At 40.7% G+C, this 21,691-nt stretch overlaps 1 protein-coding gene across 8 annotated transcripts in view; it reads right to left on the bottom strand.

The window, feature by feature from the left end:
- Window positions 1–8: 8 nt before the first annotated feature.
- The window catches only part of gab1 (GRB2-associated binding protein 1), a 78,368-nt gene continuing 56,685 nt past the window's right edge, over window positions 9–21,691 (bottom strand). For 3 of the 8 annotated variants that reach the window (XM_053622050.1, XM_053622056.1, XM_053622055.1), the window contains 10 exons: window positions 21,420–21,636; window positions 19,298–19,387; window positions 17,965–18,599; window positions 16,966–17,060; window positions 16,502–16,805; window positions 13,221–13,313; window positions 10,262–10,355; window positions 9,631–9,757; window positions 7,175–7,249; window positions 9–6,835 (listed from right to left, as the gene is read on the bottom strand). In XM_053622050.1, coding sequence (XP_053478025.1) covers window positions 6,683–6,835; window positions 7,175–7,249; window positions 9,631–9,757; window positions 10,262–10,355; window positions 13,221–13,313; window positions 16,502–16,805; window positions 16,966–17,060; window positions 17,965–18,599; window positions 19,298–19,387; window positions 21,420–21,636 — 1,883 coding nt within the window. In that variant the 3' untranslated portion in view covers window positions 9–6,682. Of the gene's footprint in view, window positions 6,836–7,174; window positions 7,250–8,614; window positions 9,758–10,261; window positions 10,356–13,220; window positions 13,314–16,501; window positions 16,806–16,965; window positions 17,061–17,964; window positions 18,600–19,297; window positions 19,388–21,419; window positions 21,637–21,691 lie in introns of those variants that run through there. The other 5 variants (XM_053622051.1, XM_053622053.1, XM_053622052.1 and 2 more) reach the window with 5 other exon arrangements.

The following is a 21,691-nucleotide window of genomic DNA, read 5'->3' as shown; positions in this document are numbered from 1 at the left end:
GTTTTGCATTATACTGTACATTTATTGCATCTAATTTGTTTTCCCCAAAACTACAAGTTGATTACTGTCATTGTTCGCTCTTTCATTTGATTTTTTTTGTTTTGTTTTTGATTGGCTATGATATAAATTAAAATGGTTGTGAACACTGATGTCATTTTGGTTATACCTCAGCAACGAACTCTTGGTAAAAAGGTGTTGGTTAGTGTGTGAAAAGCTCAAGACGTCCCAGCCATTATCAGGTTCCCTATTCCGTGTTCTCCTCAAACATCACTTTTTAGCCTATATAATGTTAAAATGTGTCATATTTACTTCACTGATTGCACAATTAAATTATGCATCTAGTATTAGTTATCTGTATTGTTCAAAATAGTTTCAATAAAATTTACATATCTTGTTAGCTAGAATATTAGCTAAGTTGATCAAATGTATGCTATTTTACTAGAATAGGATTGGAATGGGGGGCTAATATAATTTTCAAAAGTATTTACGATTAAAAAAAATAAAATTGCAAGTACATAACTATTCACCCCCATTACTGTGAAACCCCTAATTTAGTTATTTTGGAAAACTATTTACTACTCTTGCAGAGACCAAATGTAAAATACCATTGACATTGAAATAACCAGACATATCGGAGCAGTACTAAGACCATGGAAAAGTTTCTGCAATGAGCCCATTACAGTCCAAAAGACCATTTAGAACAAATATTCTAAAATTATTTGGTGGGCTGTACAGTATATATGACACCCCTGGTATATTACATGCACATTTCTAGGTATAAGATAAATTATAAAAGCATAAAGGATGTACCATAATGGTACCACCCCAGTGACAAGAAATGATACAGTACCCTTAGTACCCTTTTTTCTGATAGTTTATTTAATGCATGTGCAGTGCTGAGCATGACGTTTTGGCAGTAATTCTCAATATAAGTTGGAATGAAACCCTGCACCCACACCAGCCCTTTCCAGAGAAGACTGCCAACCCCTGATCTAACTCATTGCCAAGTACTTCATGGTTTTATAAAAAAAAAAAAAAAAAATGAATAAATAAAAATAAAAAAAAGAGCAAGCTTATTTCCTGACACACTTTGGAAAGCTGCTGGAGCATGGAAGTTTTGGTTCTGTCTATGGAGCAGATGGGAGGCAGATGAATGTCACCTATGAATTACAATTCAGTGTGTGATATACAGTCAAGAGAGTCATCGTCAGCATCATCAGCATTGGGTTATCGGCAGCTTCTTAAATGACAGCTTCATAATTATCAGATTCATTGTCATCAGTTTATTTACAGTTGCAATCGAAATGATTCATCCCTCATAGCAAAATGTGCAGACTTTCAGCTGTTTGCAATGAACAAATCAAACAAAAGCAATTGAAATAGTTCAACACAACGAATGCTTCAAGTGGTTTCCCCAAATTCAACTGAAAATGTAACTTATAATGATTTCTCCAGTTTCAAAATTATTCAACCCCTCCATGACAAGCATCTTTAGTACTTAGTAGAGCACGCTTTTGCTGTTATGACCTGCTGCAAACGAGATGCATGGCTTCTGGCCGCGTTCACTCCTCATGAGCAATTGCCTCCAGTTAAGTAATATTCTTGGGTTTGTGTGTTGCAACCACCTTCTTAAAAATCCACCAGAGATTTTCTATGGGGTTCAAGTTAGGTGACTGTGAGGGCCCTGTAGAATCTTCCAGGACATCTGCAACCAAGCCTGGGTGGAATTTGTGGTATGCTTGGGATTATTGTCCTGAAGATCCAATGATGTCCAATTTTCAGCTTCCTCACAGACAGCATGATGTTTTCTCCTAGGATTTCCTGATACTTCAATGAATCCATCTTGCCTTCCACACGCTGCAGGTTTCCAGTGCCAGAGGATGCAAAGCAGCCCCAGAGCATCACCGAGCCACCACCATGCTTGAGTGTGGACAGAGTGTTCTTTCTTCATTCTTCTTCCTCAAGACACACCGCTGATCCATCGTGCCAAAATCTTCCAGTTTTGTTTCATCATTATACAGAACAGAATCCCAAAACTTCTGTGGCTCATTCATATGAATCTGAGCTGACTTTTCTTGTGCTTTTGGGTCAGTAGTGGTGTACGCCTTGGAGTTCTGGCATGGAAACCTTCTGCGTTTAGTACCTTCTGGCTTACTGTGCTCACTGAAACCTCAGTGCCTGTTGCCACTGAGTCTTGCTGCAGGTCTCATCTGTTTTATGGTTGTATTGTCTGATCTTTTGTTGGTCTGAAGTAAAAAACCTTCTATTTCATCCCCCTATCTCTACAATTGTGTCCAGCCTAGCCTGTGGAGCAGTGGTTATGTTGTTGGGTCATTACCACCACAACCTGGTTTTGATTCCCATCCAAGATCACCAACCCTTACACCTGGAGAAACAAGCACACTCCTTCTAGAGGTGGCTTTAATGAAAATGGCATATAAGCCACCTTGTTGTGAGCATGTTCCAGAGCTCTTTGAGTGGTGCTACAACTGTTACATTTTGGTCTTTGAGTGCCCCAGGAACTGTATGGACGTCTAAAAGTTGTGCACGCATCAGAACTGCCTGCTGTGTGAACCCCTGGCTCCAGTCATCATGCTGCAGGTGGTTAAAAAGTTATTTCACAAATAGCCTGAAAACCTCTGTTACTGTGATGCCTGCAGCAAGACCTAAGAAAACAGCCCACCATTGAGCACATCACTATGCATGAGTGGTTCTTGGATTAACTCAGAGCCAGATCTGGGTTAGTCGAGCAGAAAATAATAGATTAAATAAAGGAGAAGAAGGTGATGAGGAGAAGTAGAGCTTTCTATAGCAGATAAGACACAGATAAGATTAAAGAATTGAGTGGTCCTCACATTCCTTGCATGCCCGTCACGCACCAATTATATTTAAAGGTAATACTATATTCCCATTTTCAAGGCAAAGATACATACTAAAGGTACAAAAGGTCTATCCTTGGTGGTACAACTCCAGCAACAAAGGTACAGTTTAGCCATTTTATTTCTCAGAATATAGTTCGAGCAGCAGTTTTACAGTCAGGGTTGCTTTAAACTATAAAGAAATATTTCATAGACCCCCTTAGTACAGATTCATTCACTTAAATTTACAATCATTTTGCACTTGAGAGTACAATAATATTTTGCTATGTACTGGAGCTAGAGACATTTCCACTCACCTAATCATATTAATAGTTGGCATTAGATTGATATATTTATAGACATAACTTTGATAATGGTGGGTTGTTGTTTCCACCACTGAAACAAAACAATAAAATTGTGGACCATCAGGCTATGCTTCTTTTACATGCAAGTCCTCTATTACTGTCCATTTATAACTGCATAACTGAGGCCCGAGCACCGATGGTACGAAGCCCTATTGGATCTGCTCCATTTTTTATTATTATTAGGGCCCAAGCGCCGCTGGTGTGAAGCCCTATTGGGTCTGCTCCATTTATTATTATTATTAGGGCCCGAGCACCACTGGTGCAAAGCCCTATTGGATCTGCTCCAGGCTGTACCCCGCCTTGTGCCTGATGCTCCCTGGGATAGGCTCCAGGTTTCCCCGTGACCCTGAAAAGGATAAAGCGGTATAGAAGATGGATGGATGGATGTATGTCCTGAAGACATCTACATGCCAATATTAATTTATCATTATACCACTACCTGCTGGCAACTGGAAGTGACATGTTTTACATGAATGTATTCCTAGCAACATATAAAAATATGCCAGCAAATTCTAAACATGCTAGCAACATGCTAAAGCATGCTATTACTGCTTTGCTTGTATTTTCTCATTTGTAAGTCGCTTTGGATAAAAGCATCTGCTAAATGAATAAATGTAAATGTAATGTAAACAGGAAGATTAGTTATAAGTTCTAACTCAAGCATACAATTTTCAAGCTGCTTCAAATTTCATGTTTGATATGAATACATGGCCTGAGAACATCTAAATGCCAAGATTCAGTTATAATAATAGCTCCACCTGCCTGCTGTCAACCGGAAATTACATGTTTTACATTGTGATACACGCCTAACAACATACAAGTGCTAAAAAGTGCCAAAAAAGTGGAATAGCATTCCCCTGGCAGAGCAGCCCCAATGTGCACCTGGGTTCGAGGGCCCATTCATCGCTGCTTGCAGCTTTAATTATAATTGTTTTTGACTCAGATTTGTGGAAGTAAACCTCAAACGCTGGTATGCTTGATACACCTGTAGCACTGTTACATACATTAAATAGCATGCAAGTCCTCAGAGCCAGTGTACTACCCATGTAATATCTAATCTGAAGTGGTCCTGGTTCTGTGGTGGTCACTTATCTAGAGGTGGTAAATGCTGTGCACCGATATACAGTAGAACATTCTTTCATTCATTCATCTCATGCAACCGTTCATCCCATTCAGGGTCACGATTATTCCAAAACTCATCCCGGGAACACTCCCTGGCTGAGACACCAGTTCACTGCAGGGCTACCCAAAACATTCAGCACTGGAAAAGGGAGACACATTTTTCCTCATCCTTTTGAGCAGGAAACAAGGCCACAGTGGTGCACATGCATTTCTAATGTACAAACATTATGCTGTCCATAATCCCCCATAATCCCAATCTATGCAGTATATCTTACAAAATAAGTGTTTCTACAAGTCATAGACACACTGTGTGCACTAGACTAGGTGCCATAATAGCACTATAGAGCGTAACCAGCTGTGTGAGTGCACCTTCTTGTCTCAGAAAGATAAAATCAATCAAACATCAGCTTATATCTGTAAACTCGCGATTTTAAAAATAAAAATCACTGGTCACTCAAAATGTGTATTTCATCAGAATGTAAAATGTATGAAGTTGTAGATTTAAAGTGTAAAATTGAACATGTTAGGTCAGCAATATCTTCTTAGTTTGATCCATGTTTAATTTAGATGATAGAAATGACACCACCATAATAAAACTTGCGACTAAACTTGGAGTCAGTTATGTTATAATGAATGTTTGTTTGTTTTTGTTTTTTTTTAAATGGAGTTTATTTTAAAATGCACATTTCTTTTTGATTCATTAAAAAAAGAAAAAAAAAAGATATAAAGCATGAAGAAAATCTGAGGTTTATCTGGCCACATAATGCACCTTAAAAACAAGGCTGAACAAAAAGCAGGCAGTAAAGATGGAGATTTGAATTTAAAAAGGAAGTTTGTGCATGTATATACAGCAAAAGCCACTGACGGTGTCCATGTCCATGTCTCCTTGGCCTAAGAAATTGATAGTTAGTAAAAGTATTTGTTACACACATGATAAAAGTTTACATAGTCTCTCTAACTTTGATGCTGAAATTACACATCCGGTCGTATGTACAACATTCACACAGTAAAGTTTGTAATAAGGCAATTAGTCTCCAGAAACTGTGGAAATCCATCTGAAATAAATTATCAAAGTGGCAATAAAATATATCAAAGGACCAGTCACAAAAGGAATGCGGGATCAATATACAACTTCTGAAACATCCTGACTGGATTCTCTTTTCCCAAAGAAGGCATCATATACAGCAGATATATAAAAAAAAAAAAAGAAAAAAAAAAAAAAGAAGCTGATCAGAACATTTATCACAGGCTGCTGAAATTGCAGTACAATAATGAGTGAACTACAACATCAATCTCATCATGTGTAAGTAAAGAAAGAAAAAAAAAACAACAGAAATAAAAATAATTTAGGAAGGAACTGCTGTGTTAATCCTTTTGGTGAGTACCTGACTTCTGCTCTTTAGTTTTGTTACCTTGCACTGAAATAAAAACAGCGGTCACAGCTCCTGCTTTCCGAGAGTGCAGACTTCTATCCGGCAGAGGCCACACCAAAGCCTTTACAGCTCACACATTCAATACAAAGGACACTTTATTTAATATACATAACACTTTATACAGTCAGTTTAGCAGTCCTATTTGCCACTGTGATGCTCTTCTTCTTCTTTCTTGTGGCTTTTTTTCTTTCTTTCTCCATGGCATTCAATACCTTGCAAATGCTCTAGTGGGTAACACTGAACACCCCCCCCCCCTTTAAAAAAATAAAATAAAATGAAAGAAACCAAGAGGTACCAAAGCTTCAGATTATCAAGGAACTGGATAAAAGTGAATGCTTCCTGAAGAAAAAAAAAAAATCTATTTCCTGTAACCTGACTATGGCAGTTGTGTGAACAGGAAAAGCAGACAGTTGTTTGGTGGTAAACTCAGAAATGCTAATCAAACTAGAAGATAACATTTCACTCCATGAATGTGAATGAACACAGGTGGAATTAAAACCCAGGCTATATACCCACAAAAAAAAAAAAACCCTAAGTGAAGCAGCAAGTGTCCACTTGATACAAATGAAAGTATATTGCTGTTCTGTTAGCAAAAGTATTCATAGGGCTCTAAATCAGTGATGTTTAGCAGTTCCTTCAGCTCCCAACACACAGTAGAGTAGAAATTGTCTCTCAGCTTATAGACGGCACTCTGGAAGCCCAGCTCTCCTCCACACAGTTGCCTTTCCCTCAGCCAGGTGGCAGTGTAAACCAGCTGATGTGGGAACTGAACCGGCTTCTCTCTCACAGTATAATCTAGATGAATAGTAGGGGCAGATCGAGGCATGTCTTCTACTCCTGCACCGCACCCCATCTCCAGCCCAGAAACCAGATGGATCAGAGGGAAGGAGGAGGGGCCAAGGGTTCACTTGGGCCCTTTGGAGGGGGTGTCGTTCTCAGTGGACTGCCGGCCATCGCTCCATGCCTCTCTGGTGCTTTTTAGGGCCTGAGTGCGCTCCTGGTCCACCACCACGTAATCTACCCGCTCATCTGACACTCCCATGCCTGCCCCGTTGCTCTGCACAGCAAGAAGGAGGACACATGAATCCACAATTGAATCGGAAATTCCTAATCGTAAGTGATGTAAGGAATTATCCCTAATGCCTATAATCCTACTACAATCTAAACAGATCTAGCAGCTACAGCAATGATGCCACACATAAATCTGTGGCATTTTTTTTATTATTATTATTAAAGTGGGCACAAACTTGAAAGTTTACTTCATCATTGACAGGTTCATACATTTTTTTATTTATATCCAGAATTGATCGATTTCTGTAAAGCTGCTTTGTATCCACTTGTTAAAAGCGCTATACAAATAACATTGAATTGAACTGAACTGAATTTATTCTCGCACCTTTCGAGTGGATTTGCCAGGGTCCAGGTCCAAGTCCAGATACTCGACTTTGGCATTCATGGGTGGTCCTAATTTCTGAAATGTCCCAAAAGACGTCAGTAAGTGAACACTCAACAGCTGATAGCCACTTAATGTAGTCAGTGGAACTTCAGCTCCAATCAGAAAGCGCAACTAAAGCAGCAGGATTTAATCCGAGCGGCTGCCAGTTGCAGCATTTTCAAAGCGGGGCTTTAAAGAATACTCCAGTTTGAATGTATGTGCAATTATCACAAACAATTTCAACATGTTTTTTTTTTTTCTTGTACTGAGGAATGAAAGAAAGATATTTTATTTAAAACTCAATTACAATGGATGCCTGAGGGCAACTGTTAATATAAATAAATACCAATTTAATACCAATAAAACACTTGGAGGTTACATGGGGGTTACATGAGAATAATCTAAGACGAGGTGGTATGATGTGCTTTGACAGTGTCAAAGTGTTGACAGTGGAGACTCCGTCTATAAATGTTAAATAAACATCTGATTGCAGAACCCTTCACCAAATCAGCGATTAGATGTTTGTTAAGTAACCCGTTTTTCATTCATTCACCTTCAATAACTGTTTTATCATTTTCAGAGTTAGGTTGGTCTGGGGCCTATCCCGGGAACACTAGGTGCGAGGCAGGAATACACCCTGGATGGGACGCAAGCCCAAGACAGTAACAGAGCCATATCACCCAGCAGTTCTCGTGTGGTTTCCAACTGAAGCTAAGCAGGGTTGAGAATGGCCAGTACCTGGATGGGAGACCTCATGGGGAAAACTGAGGTTGCTGCTGGTATTAGCAGTGATATTAGGGAAGCCAGCTGGGGGTACTCACCCTGTGGTCTGTGTGGGTCCTAATGCCCCAGGAGTCCCTATGAAAGAGCTATTACTAGAGAAACGAGAACATTCGAGAAAAACCTGCGATTTCAGTTACACCTGGTACTATCTTCAGAGCTGCGATGAGGTGGTATATTTATGTATTATTAATCTTTACACACAGAATTCAACAGCTTCCCTTAGCCTTCTAAGGTAGTTTTGAATCAATATGCTTTCAGTTCTTTTCTCAGTCCAGTAAAAAAAAAAAAATCAACATGCTTGTTTGTGGTAATCACATGTATTGCATATGCTACAGATAAAATTAGGTTTGTGAAGAAAAACAAAAAAACTCTGGAGAATTCCTTTACAATTGACATTTGAATGATATACAGCTATGATGAACATGGACTAAGCACTAGAAGACAGTGAACATCTAGGTGAGGATTCATCTAACAAACAAACCTAATAAAACATCAAATGATATCTTCATTAAAGGTTGCTCGCTGACATTCACGAGTCCTTGACTGGACTTTTATCTATCAAACCAAATCGGTCCAAGTCCATACTTGTTACAGATAAGCGCTAGCCACCCTGCTCACCTCCTCAACGTGCTCTAGACCCACCACCACCTCCCTCTTAACCGGGGTGATGGGCACTGTGCAGTAGAAGGACTCCTCTCTACAGAGTGGAGGAAAGGATGGTAAGGATGGGGGGGGAAGAAAAAAAAAGACAATGAGAAAAAAAAAAAACAAACAAAGCTTGAGAGAGTCTGGAAGAAAGGGTAACATGATGACAAGCAGTAATGCAGGACAGAAATTAGAAAAGATAGCAAAGTTGACAAGCAAAGAATCAAATATGCTATGAGAATGGAGGAAAAAAAGAAAACATCCTGAACCTGCCAAGTCACTTGAAGACTTTGAGGTAGTTCTGATATCCCAATCAACAATTACATACCAAGTCCTTACATCTTTAAAATGTTTTGATGAGGTGTATGTTTTTTAGAAAGGGTATTATTAGGCTTCATACCCACCCCCAAAAAAAAAAAACCCAAAAAAAAACCACAAAAAAAACAGGTCCAAGCAAAGGAATTAGATTCAGCAAAAACATGCAACAGCAAAGGTTATGAGACCCCAAAAGCCTCTGGTGGAGCAGGAGTGTGAAGATGGGAACTGAACTGTTCAGTACAAGAAGAACTGAAGGAATGAAAAGAAGAAGAAAGATAAGAGGAGTCCTTCTGCCGTGGACACTGACTACCTCAGTACAGAATGCCTGATCAATCTGAGGAGGATGCAGTAGAAAGTGATTCTTGTGCATTCATTACAACACCTGTATAATCTTTTCCATCATTTAAATATTATATTATCTTAATCATCAAGGAGGTTTGGGAGAACCAAGGGAAACATTTTACAGTTTCTAAAAAACTCTCACCTTTAAGAGTCATCCAGCACCGGTGAATAATTTTTGTATTTTTTATTACTAAATCTTTAAAATGATTTAGTATTGCATGTAAAATATTAATAAATATTTTGAGATGAAAATATATGGATTTTTTATTTTATTTATTTATTCTTTTTAAAGAAGGATGGAGAAGCGCTGTGGTGCTGTGGTTACATACTGGTTCATCTGCAGGCATATTAGGATACTGCATGGGGACATAATTCTCATCCCCCTCCTCGGAGTCGGTGCTGGAGGCGGTGCTATGCACCGAAGGTGGCCTGGGAACCTTGGGGAACCTGGATGGGCTGAGGACCACAACAACCTTTACACTGCTGCTTTCATTTGGTACACACAAACAGGTGTAACCACAAACACACTTTCGCTCTCACACACACACACACACACACACACACACACACACACACACACACACAGAGACACACAGAGACACACATAAAATCCATTCACATTCCCACAGAAAGAATGTTCAGGATACATTAATCTGTTTGGGTGACCATGTTCCACTAAACCTCAGCAGTTTAAAATAAAAGCAGGCAGAGAAACAGAAAGAGAAGCACAATTTACCACAATCACACCCTCATTTGTGAGCACTAAAGTATGAAATGAATGTGAAACAACCAAACAAAAAGATTGGCTCTATCATGAGTTAGGACAACGCTACCATACTGGATGAGTAGTTAGTTATTGTGCCATGCAGAACCCTGCTATGCGCCGTTCAGTTCAGCAGCAGATGCTGAAACTGGACTGACGGCGGACTTTCTAACCAGAGCGGCATGAATGTCACTTACTCCCGGGTGAAGGACTTGGTGATGGGTGAGCGCACTGGTGTAATAAACTCCTCACACTCAGGGACTGGTTTGATGTCCAAGGGGGCGGGCTTGGCTAGAACACAGGCACCAAAAGCATGTTACACACTGACAAACTGTACAACACAAACAATTCAAATATAACACAAGGGTTACAATATTTCTTTATTCACCTTTTTTAATTAGGTTAAGAAGCAGCTATCCCAGAGATTCATCATTTTTATGATCAACTTAACAAAAGCTCTCCGGACAAAAAACGTGTCGCATTCATCATTTATTTCCTAACGCTTGATTAAGTCTCCCCTCGCCGTAATTACTGTGCCGATCCTGTCCACCAGTGTCCCGAGGTACTTCCTGTCAATTTGAACTCAAAGACAGAGTTAACTCTTCCACTGACTGGATGCTTGAGGTGGGCGATATGACAAAAATCATCACGTCACAATTCGGAGAGGAAATTTCTACGATACACGATATGCATCATGATCTGCTCTCAAACTGCCAGCAAATACAGCAGTTCTGCATTTTCAGAAAGCTGTTATAAATAATATTTATTATTAAATCACATGTAAAGTTATTATTTACGTGATTTATTATTTTATGATTATTTTTTAAATATGCTTCTATTTGAATTCATGTTATTTACATTCTTAATATTATAATTCTTTATATTATATTCGAAATATTTAACACTAAAAAAAAGACATTTGTTTAAAAAAAATTTTGTAATTTTTCTTTTTTGTTTGTTGACGTTTACCATTTTAAAGATCACGTACACAATTTTAACAGCACTGCACCACAATGGAAATACGTGTTCTGCACTTTCTTGTTACCATACTCAAGATACTATCAACATGACTTTACCTGCCTCCAGTTTGTAATGATTAAAAAAAAAAAAATGAACAAAAAGATTTTACAAATTGCATATTGTGTCATATTTTATCATAATATCGATATCATCATATCGCCCAGCCCTACTGGATTCAATTAAGCTTGAATTCGCTGTTCCAAATAACCCCACAGGTTTTCTAAGGGATTGCGGTTTGTTGATTTTGCAGGCCAGTCCAACTCCACAGTCGTCATGCTGTAACATCAGTGTGTCCTTGTTGTGCTCTGATTAGTCATGAGTATATGAGACAAACTGAGTATATGCTTTTATGATTAATTACACTCATGGCGCATTTTTTTTTACCATTGTGAAAGACGGCACTGCTATTGGTGAATGTGACTAATTTTTTGTCAGTGGAGCTTGTTTAATAGAATACATGATATATACAGGACATATTCTCTGGGTCTAAGTTTTCTAAGTTTTAGGAGACTCCATGTTGAAGTGGTATCCAATCTAAATGGATTCAACTCTATTCAAAAGTGAATTAAGTGTGGTAGGAAAGGGGAGAAACCTGTCATGTGAGAAGCACTACTGAATATTGTGATGTGACTTGTTTTTGCCTGTAGAGGGAGCTGTTGTATGAAGAACAAGTTTGAATCAGGTTGACTTGGTACAATAAAATGTAGCAATTCGCAAATTAATTACCCATATTCATCTGATCTGTCTTTTTAATAGAAAAAAAACAACAACATTTTTTAAAAACCTACAGTCATGACCAGTGAAACCAGCACGACTTCTTAACTGGAAAAGCACATGTTCAAATCATTAAAAATATAGTGTACAGCAATGTCATCCTACTGAAAAGTGTAATTCCCAAATCTGAGTTCTTTAAAAAATATTCTTAAAAAACAACAACTCAGCAGCAGAAGAAACTATATCCCCAATCAATTTCACAGTATTCACTCTCGCTCCGTGGCAACCGTGGTGGAGGCCACTTTTCCCATGGCTATACAGCATCATCTGAAAGCTACATCATTCGGTGCCAACATGCGAAGATACAGATAGCACACACTACTTATCAGCATTTCAAAGCTCTTAGCTGAGCTCATTAGGAACTTAACACTTTAACTTTTAACACTAGCATCAACAACCTCACAGATGCACTCAGAGACGTTGCTGTTACGGCTGAGCGGCTGATCCTGGGGTTAAGATATATGGGAGTTTGTGTAGTAATTTGTCAGTGAATACACAATGATCCTGCACATGTACTTCTGGAACTGAATGCAAATGACTGGCTTCTCTGAAATACCTTCTCTGCGGAGTCACGGTTGTGCCGTATTATTTCCGATTTCTAACACCGGATTTACTAGTTTGGGATGGTTCTTGTAACCAAACTGATGAATACTTTTCAAGAACCTTCTCCCGGACATGTTCTGATGGTGCTGTTATGTTTAGGTAAGTTCTCTATCGTGCTGTGGAGTCTTCCAGGAACAGGTCTATTTAGAATCGAGAGCACATGGCATCATTTACACACTCCAACTAATTATGTGACTTCTGATGTCAGCGTTGTTTTCATAGCAATGTGAGTGAATACTTGTGCAATCACAACTTCTATTTTGATTTGTAAATAGTTTTACAAACCATATTGATTTGTCCCCCAAACGTCAATATTGGTGGGCTATTTGGTGTAGATTCATGTTATATATAACCTCCGAATAAATCCATTTCAGTTCCAGACTGTAACACTATAAAATGTGAAAAAGCTGAGAATATTTATGAAAGACACTGTACAGGTATGGTTGGTGTGTTAGTATTTGTGAGTGTTTTTTTTTTGTAATTATTAGTATTCATCCTTCACTTAGCCCAAACAAACTTTAAATCCCACTGCTTTTTTTGCTTATCTATTAATATAGGCACTTGTCGTCCCCCCCCCGCCCCCTAAAAAAAAAAAACCCAAGAAAACATCTATTAACCATTTATAATATAGAAGTGTAACATTCCCTCTTCTGATGCTGGTTAAGCCGAAACCCTCGGCTAGGTGGAGTGTTGAGAAAAGTTCAGATGACAGACAGACAAGAGAGTGTAAACACATTGGCGGTCTGTGTAGGTACCTACCCTTACGACGTCTTGAGAAATCACCTATGGTTTGAGAGTCGGTTCGCTCAAGACCGACAGGCCGATTAGCTCTGATTATTTTAGGACTCTGACCTGATTGATGAAAGAAAACTTGTTTTTGTTACATGCCTCTCTTGCAAAAATGAACTTTTTTATTTTATTTCTGTGCTTTTTTTTTTTTTTTTTTAAAATCTCGCCCCCATGCAGTGTAGCAAAAGCGTGGCCACCTCCTCCTCTTCCTCCGCTCCTATACACTTTCTTACACGTTTACTGCACAGATATGTATCACACTGCTGCCATGGCAACAACTCATCATGCACTCAAGTCATGCAACAGGCAGGGCTTCCCCTGAAGCTCGGGATATAACACAGCATGCACAAAGTTACACACGATCTTGGAAGTAAAGAACGCACGACGACGGCGCAGCGACATGGGCTCGGACGCACGGCGGCGCTTAAGGATGTTCAGCGCTCACTCGTGGTCATGCCCCGATACCCAGTACAGAACAGCAACAGTGAAAAGCTACAGCAATCAACACAGCAAGAGCAGGAGGAAAAGAGACACAAATCCACCACAATCTGTGAGGAACTACACACAGACCCAAAAGAAGACAGAACTTCAGCTACAAACTGGACATCTGATACAAGACAGTAAGAAAGACATGTCAGAGACAGACATTAGACGGAAGTCTAAGGTGATTTTCACACTGGGCAAGTTTTGCCGGTGCCCCCCCCGTAGCGTTGGTCTTGTTTCAGACGCTGATTCTATCGAACCCCGGTGCATTCGCGTATATCTTACCTCATCACTTCATCATGGAGAACACAATGCAACTCGCCATACATTTTTTTTTAACTATATTGGTGCTATTCTGCGCAGCAGATATTCTGAGCAGCAGTGTACCGCATCTGTGTTCCACAACATTCCCCTGCCATGGTGTACGTGTGTCGGGGAAACTAACGACATCGTCATCGGCTAAAACCCATGCGCAGGTACTTTACTTCCTGAACAAGTGCGGACCCGAGTACCAGTTGCGTTCACGGTCACGGGAATCGCGGCTCCATTCGTGCAACCGAACACAGACCACCTCCGACGTGTAGCCTCGGGTCTGGTACCGCGGTGCGCTTCTTGGTCTGCATGACGGCTTTCATGTTACCGATTTTTCATGCAAACCGTGCTGTTTCGGAATAAACTGCCAGTGTGAAAGCCCCCTAAAAAGTTCGATGAAAAAACAAAAGCGCTAAAAGATGTTCCAATTTGCTGGGCAGTTTACAGCCCTTTTCTTTCCCTAAAAAATACAATTTAATCTAAAATGCAATATTAACGGTACTGCTCAATCAACTGCCCAATTAATCTCCAACTGAACTGTCAGACGATTGTAGGAAGTTGAACTGATTTTATTTTTTTCCTCCATTTGTGCATTGTGCCTGGTTTAAAAAAAAAAAAGAAAAAATAAAAAACAACCACCAAGAGTGTGCTGCAAAAAGCATTACACGTATGTGTTTCTGATTGGCTGGCAAACTCTGTATATCAGCACACCTCTAAAGTTAAAGAGCCTTTGTTTTCATTATAAATGAGCAGGATTTTGTTTGGAGATCACCAAACCTAAAAATAATAATAAAAAAAAATCAAAATAAAAAAATATGTAAAAACTGCATTTAACTTTCCATAGTCATCAACACAAGTACTTTGCCTATTTATTTATTTCTGGTCAATTTCTTTCAGATTATTATGATAACACCCTTTTGTTACCAATTAACAATATTGCAACTGAACAATGACTTATTTCCACAGAAATGAATACGCTATACGGTACAGTGTGTTGAGGGAATCATAGCAACCTTAGTGTGTCGTGGTAGGGGATTATTAGAAAGCTAGCTAACTAAAATAATGTAAAATAATGCTTTTGGAAGACAGGAACAAACCAGAGGAATGTGGATGAACCCCACTCAGACACAGAGAGAAACTAAAAGTAGCCTTTTTTTTTTTTTTTGTAGGGCTAGTTAATGGGCATGGTAGACATGAACTAACACCTTATAACACACAAAAAAAAACAACAACATGAAGGACACTATTCTGAGCCATGGTGTTCTTCACTTCGACCTCGCCTGTTATGTGGTCAATCTGGCTGTGTATTTTTACTTTTTAATCCCATCATGATCAAAAGGAAGAGATGAATCTTTTCGGCACAGGAACACATACACATACAGTGCGAGTGTACACACCGTAGGCATTTGTGGTACATGACGAGCGATTCAAACGTGCAATGTGATGTGCCAAAGACTAAGATTTCTAAAATCAACAAGTGTATGCCTGATTTAAGTAAACGAAAACCCGGATATGAACAAAAAAAAAAGTGGAGTAAAAAAAAAAAAAAAAAAAAGGAAAAAAAGAAGAGAGAGAAACAGCAACGAGACAGACAGAGAAAGAGAAGCCTGTGATTATCCAATGAAAACGCCACATCTCTCCCAGCACAGCTCATACAAGCTAACTAACCCTGCGTATGCACCAAGAATCAGCTATAATCTGCTCTGAATTAGTAAGCAATGTGGCAAAGCAAGAGAAAGAGATTTGTGATGAGAATATCACTGTGCCTGGCCCATGATTACACCAATAAAAACAGCATGTCGTCAGTATCTCTGCAGAGTATACACCAAAATATGACTGCATAAAACAGTGGGCTTTATTTATTTATTTATTTATTATTTTTTTAAATAAAACACATCTTATTGATTGGTAGCAGACTCTTCCTGGCCTGACCAAACAAAGAAGCCTTTGAAAAAGAAAGAGACAATGGGGACAGAGGTGACCGCTCCAGGCTAACAGCACGGTCAGGCTGCCACATACCCAGAGATCTGAGACACAGCACAATAACCCTCTTTCATTAGTCAGGTCAGATGCTGAGAGCTAACAAAGGCAAGAGGCACTGCAACACGAGCAGGATGGGAACGCTGCACAGGCTGAAAGGTTTCTTTCTCTAGTGCAGGTGTCCTGGGTTAAACTGCGGAGATGCACTGAAGATGTGAGCTAGTGCTAACGTTAGGGACTGAACACTCGATGGAAGTAGCATTAGTACATAATTACTGATAAACTACTGAGAGGTTTATAAACATGAGCCAGCACATGTTAGTAGGAAAAACAACGAGCATGAGAGTTATAAGAGTGGTGAAGATGCAAGACATTTAACTACATTTAAACTAAGCAGCCAATTTCACAGCATAGCCACACACACACATCTACAGCCAGCCCCCCTAACACACACACACACACACCTCACAGCTTACCTTTGCGGTCAGGTTTGAGGTTTCGGTCGACAGGTGGCGGTTGGCAGTCGGTGATGAGCATTGGTCTTCGTGGAGGTGTTTTGGGACTTGATCGGAAACCCATGTGGGCCGGAGGAGGCACCTGCTTCCCCAGGGAAGGAAACTCCACTGTGCCCGGGGTCATGGGCACATAGTTGGGCTCCTGGATAAGCTCGGAGAGGCTACCCGAGCGCTGATGTGACGGGGAATTTGCGCTCATAGGCACGTAGTTTTCATCCAGCTCCTCGGTCGAAGTGTTCCCTACAGGCAGCATGCCTTTATTTTTCTGTAGGAGGAACAGGTCAAAAAGTGACACTTTCCTTTTCTCCAGAAACAATATTAAAAATCAATCAGAAATTCTACCATTATTTGAAGTATCATTTGCACAAAGACTATTCTTCGCATAAATACCCTTTGATTACAAGTCACATAGTATTTATTCTTACAAAATAGTTGCTGAAGGGTTCGTTGAACTCGAATGAGCAGTTTCTGTCTGAAGGGAAAGATCTGGGTATATCATAACAGTCTTGTGATCCATAATCTGCAGAAATGTGGGAAGGGAAAAAACAAAAAAACTAAATAAGAACATAAATACACCAGCACAGACTCACAGAACACTTACTGCATGTGTACATCTTGGGAATCAGTAAATAATATGCAGCAATCTATATATGCATATGCAAAGCATAGAAATCCTGAACTTTGGGACAAACATGACATATGAATCCTGCTTTCTGTGGTCGTCTGGGAAAAATCATCGAATGTTGCTGTACTTCAATTTTAGCCAGCCCCCCCCCAAAAATAAAATAAAATAAATAAATAAATAAAATTGGCCTTTTAGGAACATGCTTATCCATCCATCCATCTTCTATACCGCTTATCCTTTTCAGGGTCACGGGGAACCTGGAGCCTATCCCAGGGAGCATCGGGCACAAGGCGGGGTACACCCTGGACAGGGTGCCAATCCATCGCAGGGCACAATCACATACACGTTCACGCACCCATTCATACACTACGGACACTTTTGGACATGCCAATCAGCCCACCATGCATGTCTTTGGACTGGGGGAGTAAACCGGAGTACCCGGAGGAAACCCCCGCAGCACGGGGAGAACATAAATAAATAAATTTATATTTATGCTTTTTAACCTTGCCTGTCTTCCTGCAAAGTTCATGTTGTGTAAGTAAAATATCTAAAACCTTGCTAGCTAAATGTCCTGTCCTCACACAGGCAGTGATTTGTTTTCTAAAGTTGTTGGACAGCTTTGTACTGTAGAGGAAAGGACATAGGCTCAATCAAGTTCAGTTTCTAACCACATATCGTAAGAGTATCCAGTGCTGCAGCTGGAATGACACTTCCCCCCTTTTTGGACTTTAAAATGTTAGAACTTTGCTTCTGGTAAAAGCAAAATAGAATAGCTCAGTTTCGGTTTCCCAATCATTACCTTTGCGCAGGCGTGAGGAATCCACGGGGCCGATGGTGTTGCTCCGGAGAGTTTTGCTTCCTCCCGGCCCTGAAGGCACACAGTAGTTTGAGTCCGTCTCCGACACCGACCTAGGTACGACGTAATTGTCTGTGGGCGAGCGGTCGGCCGCCGGCCCCGCTGAGGGTTTGGGCGGCCGAGGAGGTGGCACTACGTCGGAGGCTGAGGCCTCCGCCCCCCCGGCCGTGCGGGGCACCTGATAGGCACTGTTGCTGCCAGGCGCGGGTGGGATGTCATAGCTGACGGACGTGTTCCTGAGATGAGCCTCAAGCGAGGGCTTTCGCGCAGGTGTGTTGAAGACGTAGACGTCGCCAGTATCGGAGTCGATGGTGCCTGACAAGGACGCGCTTTTGGGCAGCAGCACCGTGTCCTGAGACCGGCTGCGGGGAAGTTGGTACAAAGCCTGCGGCTCGATCGAAACACTGGCCCCCCGCGCCGGAGGCGAGTCATACAGCGGCATGCTGGCATGCTGGGAACAGAAGAAGCCGTTGACTGATGCATGCTTGGCTGTAGAGGTTGAGGAAGTGGGCGTGCGGTGAGATGGGAGGTTGTCGTTGCAGTCCGGCTCCGAGGAGGTAGACTTGGAGCACTCGTGTCTAAGAAAGCGAGAACAGGTTTGGGCATCACCACTATGCAGAGAGCAGGTGACAGCAATTATTTTTGTTATATCACATCAGCTAATGTTTTAGTCTGGAATTCCTTACAGGCCAGCACTGGCAGAGTTAGTAATTCACCATGCATACACGTGCCTGGTTGCGTATCTATAAATTTTATTTAATTTTTTCAAATTTTCTCTATTTATACATCTGAAACGTGTGTATGTGCAGGTATGAGAAGAAAACAAGTCAACAGGAGACACAAGAAAGGTATTTGCTTGAAAAGTATGTGCTTAAAAATGCCAACCATCTTGCTTTTTGTAACTCTGATAACCATGATACAGCTAACCGTGAGGTAGATACTTTACTGTCCGTATGCCAGTTCTGACTCAACTTCATCCTCGTTGTTCTAAGGCTGTGACCGTAGATGGATGATGGTACATTATTTTTTTTAACCACACTTTTTTTTTTTAACCAAATGTGGCATCGCACCATGTAACAACAATTTAAAAAAAAAAAAAAGTGGCGGACTGTGTACACAAACATGACCTGAGTGTAGAAAATTTGTACTTGGTGTCATCGGTTAAAGGTTAATCAGTCCATGCACAGAAATTCGTGTCTGTTTCCTCACTCATCACACTTTGTTCGATCAATTACGCATCACACCACACAAACACACACTGATGCTGTGCACTCACGGACTGTCAGGAGGAGCAGCCTTGCTCTCGCACTCCTCCAAGAGCAGGTATTCCTGCTCCAGCCCGCTTTCAGACAGAGCCACATTAGCACTATAGTGCACACACACACACAGTCATGGATAAACTCATGTTCCTAAATTTCCTTTAGCTTCAAAATGGCCTTAGATGACATCTATGGCCCCTGACATTCGTAGATGACACTGCAACACTAACACTATAGTGGAAACACTAACATTATGACACAAGGAGGTTAGGTTACTGATTACTGACTGGAAAATATAACTGGCAATGCATCTTAAACACAAGACATTTTTACAGCAGCACTTACGGTTTCAGTTTATAAAAACACATTACCCACAAACCTGCAGAGTAGCTTTAAAGGGTCATGAAACCTTCCTCTTTCAGCTCAAGTCTACCTTGCAATGTTTTTAGAAAATGGGCGTGGACGGCTGTGCGAAGAAGGGAGGGGGAGTGGGCGTGGCAGAGAAAGGTAGATGAGGAAGAGAGAGGCGAGCCTTCAGAACACTCACAGTAAATATGGATAGTGACAAAAAGTTTGCAGAGGACTTCTCTCCTCCTGAATCCCCAGGGCTAAATGGACACAACATATAGCAGTGTAGGTCCTCTGCCCTATCTATTTGAACTTTTAGCCTGTGGCGTGACTATGGAGGAAAACAGAAAATAAAACCGGAGGCAGCGTGGATGGGAGGAGTGTCGTACTGGTAGCTAGCTAATAGGCTCGAGCTTCTCATGAATAAAAGAGGGAAAGCTCGTCCCTTCAATGCGATCTCTCGTTGCATAGTTTTACACGCGACGACCCAGGAAGCTTAAAGCGGTTTCATTAGCTCAAAAGGCAAGTAAAACCGTCATGGTTAAAAATTAGACACATACCTCATTTGAAGGGATGGAAAAGTCCTTGGGACTGAGTACCGCATCATTGTTTAGACGCTTTCATGAGCAAGTCCGAGGTCCACCTCTCTCCAATACTCCTAGCTCTCCCGAGAAAACACACTCGAACTCTTACACCACTGAAACAAACACCTCCGACCCATTTGAACGCCTCTCTCATCTACTACATCTGTAGGAAAACACTACGTGCTGTCCTGAATAATTAAGAGACAGCATCTTCTCATAGGATAAGAACACGCAGGCTCATGAATAATTATGAGACACCGACACGTCATCGAAGAACTATAGCACACTGAATGTGGATTGGTGTTTGTTTATTTCAACATTATCTACATTCTTCTTGAACAGCCACATCAACATGGCAATAAGATAGCTTATTTACGCCTGTGGCGTGACCGCTCGCTGTAGACAAACGTATTCTCACTGATTTATACACCATGGGAATCAAAAGTATTTTAATTAGCTATTAATCCACACACTAGGGATTAATCCACACACTTAAAATCTGTATCCTGTGTTTATATATTTCTGTAAAGCTGCTTTGAGACAATGTCCACTGTTAAAAGCACTATAATTGAACTGAATTGAAAAGCTATAGTGACTAATTAGCTAAATTACCTAGCAAGCTTATATCTATATAGTATGTATACAAGGGTATCAAAGATTTCATAACTCCAACGTTTCCTTTAACTTGCACCACTGGCTCGGACGTTTTCAAACGGCTGGTGAAACGGTGATATTTTTAGACTAGGTTCTCATGGCATAAATATTTCAGACCGTACCATGACTAGATCTGGGCTAGACTCATTATTAGATTTTCAACGGTGCCCGCTTGGTTGTTTCATGATCGCCCATCATCGGTGTTCCAAGTGCTCGAGTGTTTATAGTTTAGAAGACATCCATCTGACAGATTTTAAGTCACAACTATTCATAGCCAATACAAAACAAAGTCTTTTCTAGAGTTTAAAAAGTCAAGCTGGAACTTGTAAGCGATACAGTGAAGTGATATCACCAGCCATGGCACTGCACTCTAAATTACTCTGATATGCAAAAGCACTTTATTCTAAAACTAAAAGGTTCGTGATCGTTCATCCGTCCTTTCGTAACATCCACCGATTCAGAACATTAATCCGTCCATCCATCTAGCTATAAAATCTAACCATTAGATCCACCAGTGCATTCACAGCATCTCATCCATCCTTCCTCTTCTTACCTGCTGGGCTCGGGTTTCTTGCTCTCGCAGTGGAGCAGCAGCAGGTAGTCCTGTGTGTCATCCAGGCTGGAGGAGGAGTCCAGATGTCCAACGCTGACAGGCTGGTACGGAGGGGGCACGCTGGGCAGTGAGGAGGATCCCATCAGCCCAGATCGAGGAGGTACATCCATCACCGAACCTCCACCCATTGTAGACTGATGAGACGCTTTCGCCGAGTCTACAAAACACACAAACAAGACCAAAACTTTTGGTTCAGGATACTAAATGCAGTA

Source organism: Ictalurus furcatus, chromosome 3, assembly GCF_023375685.1.
Source record: "Ictalurus furcatus strain D&B chromosome 3, Billie_1.0, whole genome shotgun sequence".
Classification (NCBI taxonomy): Eukaryota; Metazoa; Chordata; class Actinopteri; order Siluriformes; family Ictaluridae; genus Ictalurus; species Ictalurus furcatus.
This window is presented reverse-complemented; position numbering and strand designations above follow the sequence as displayed.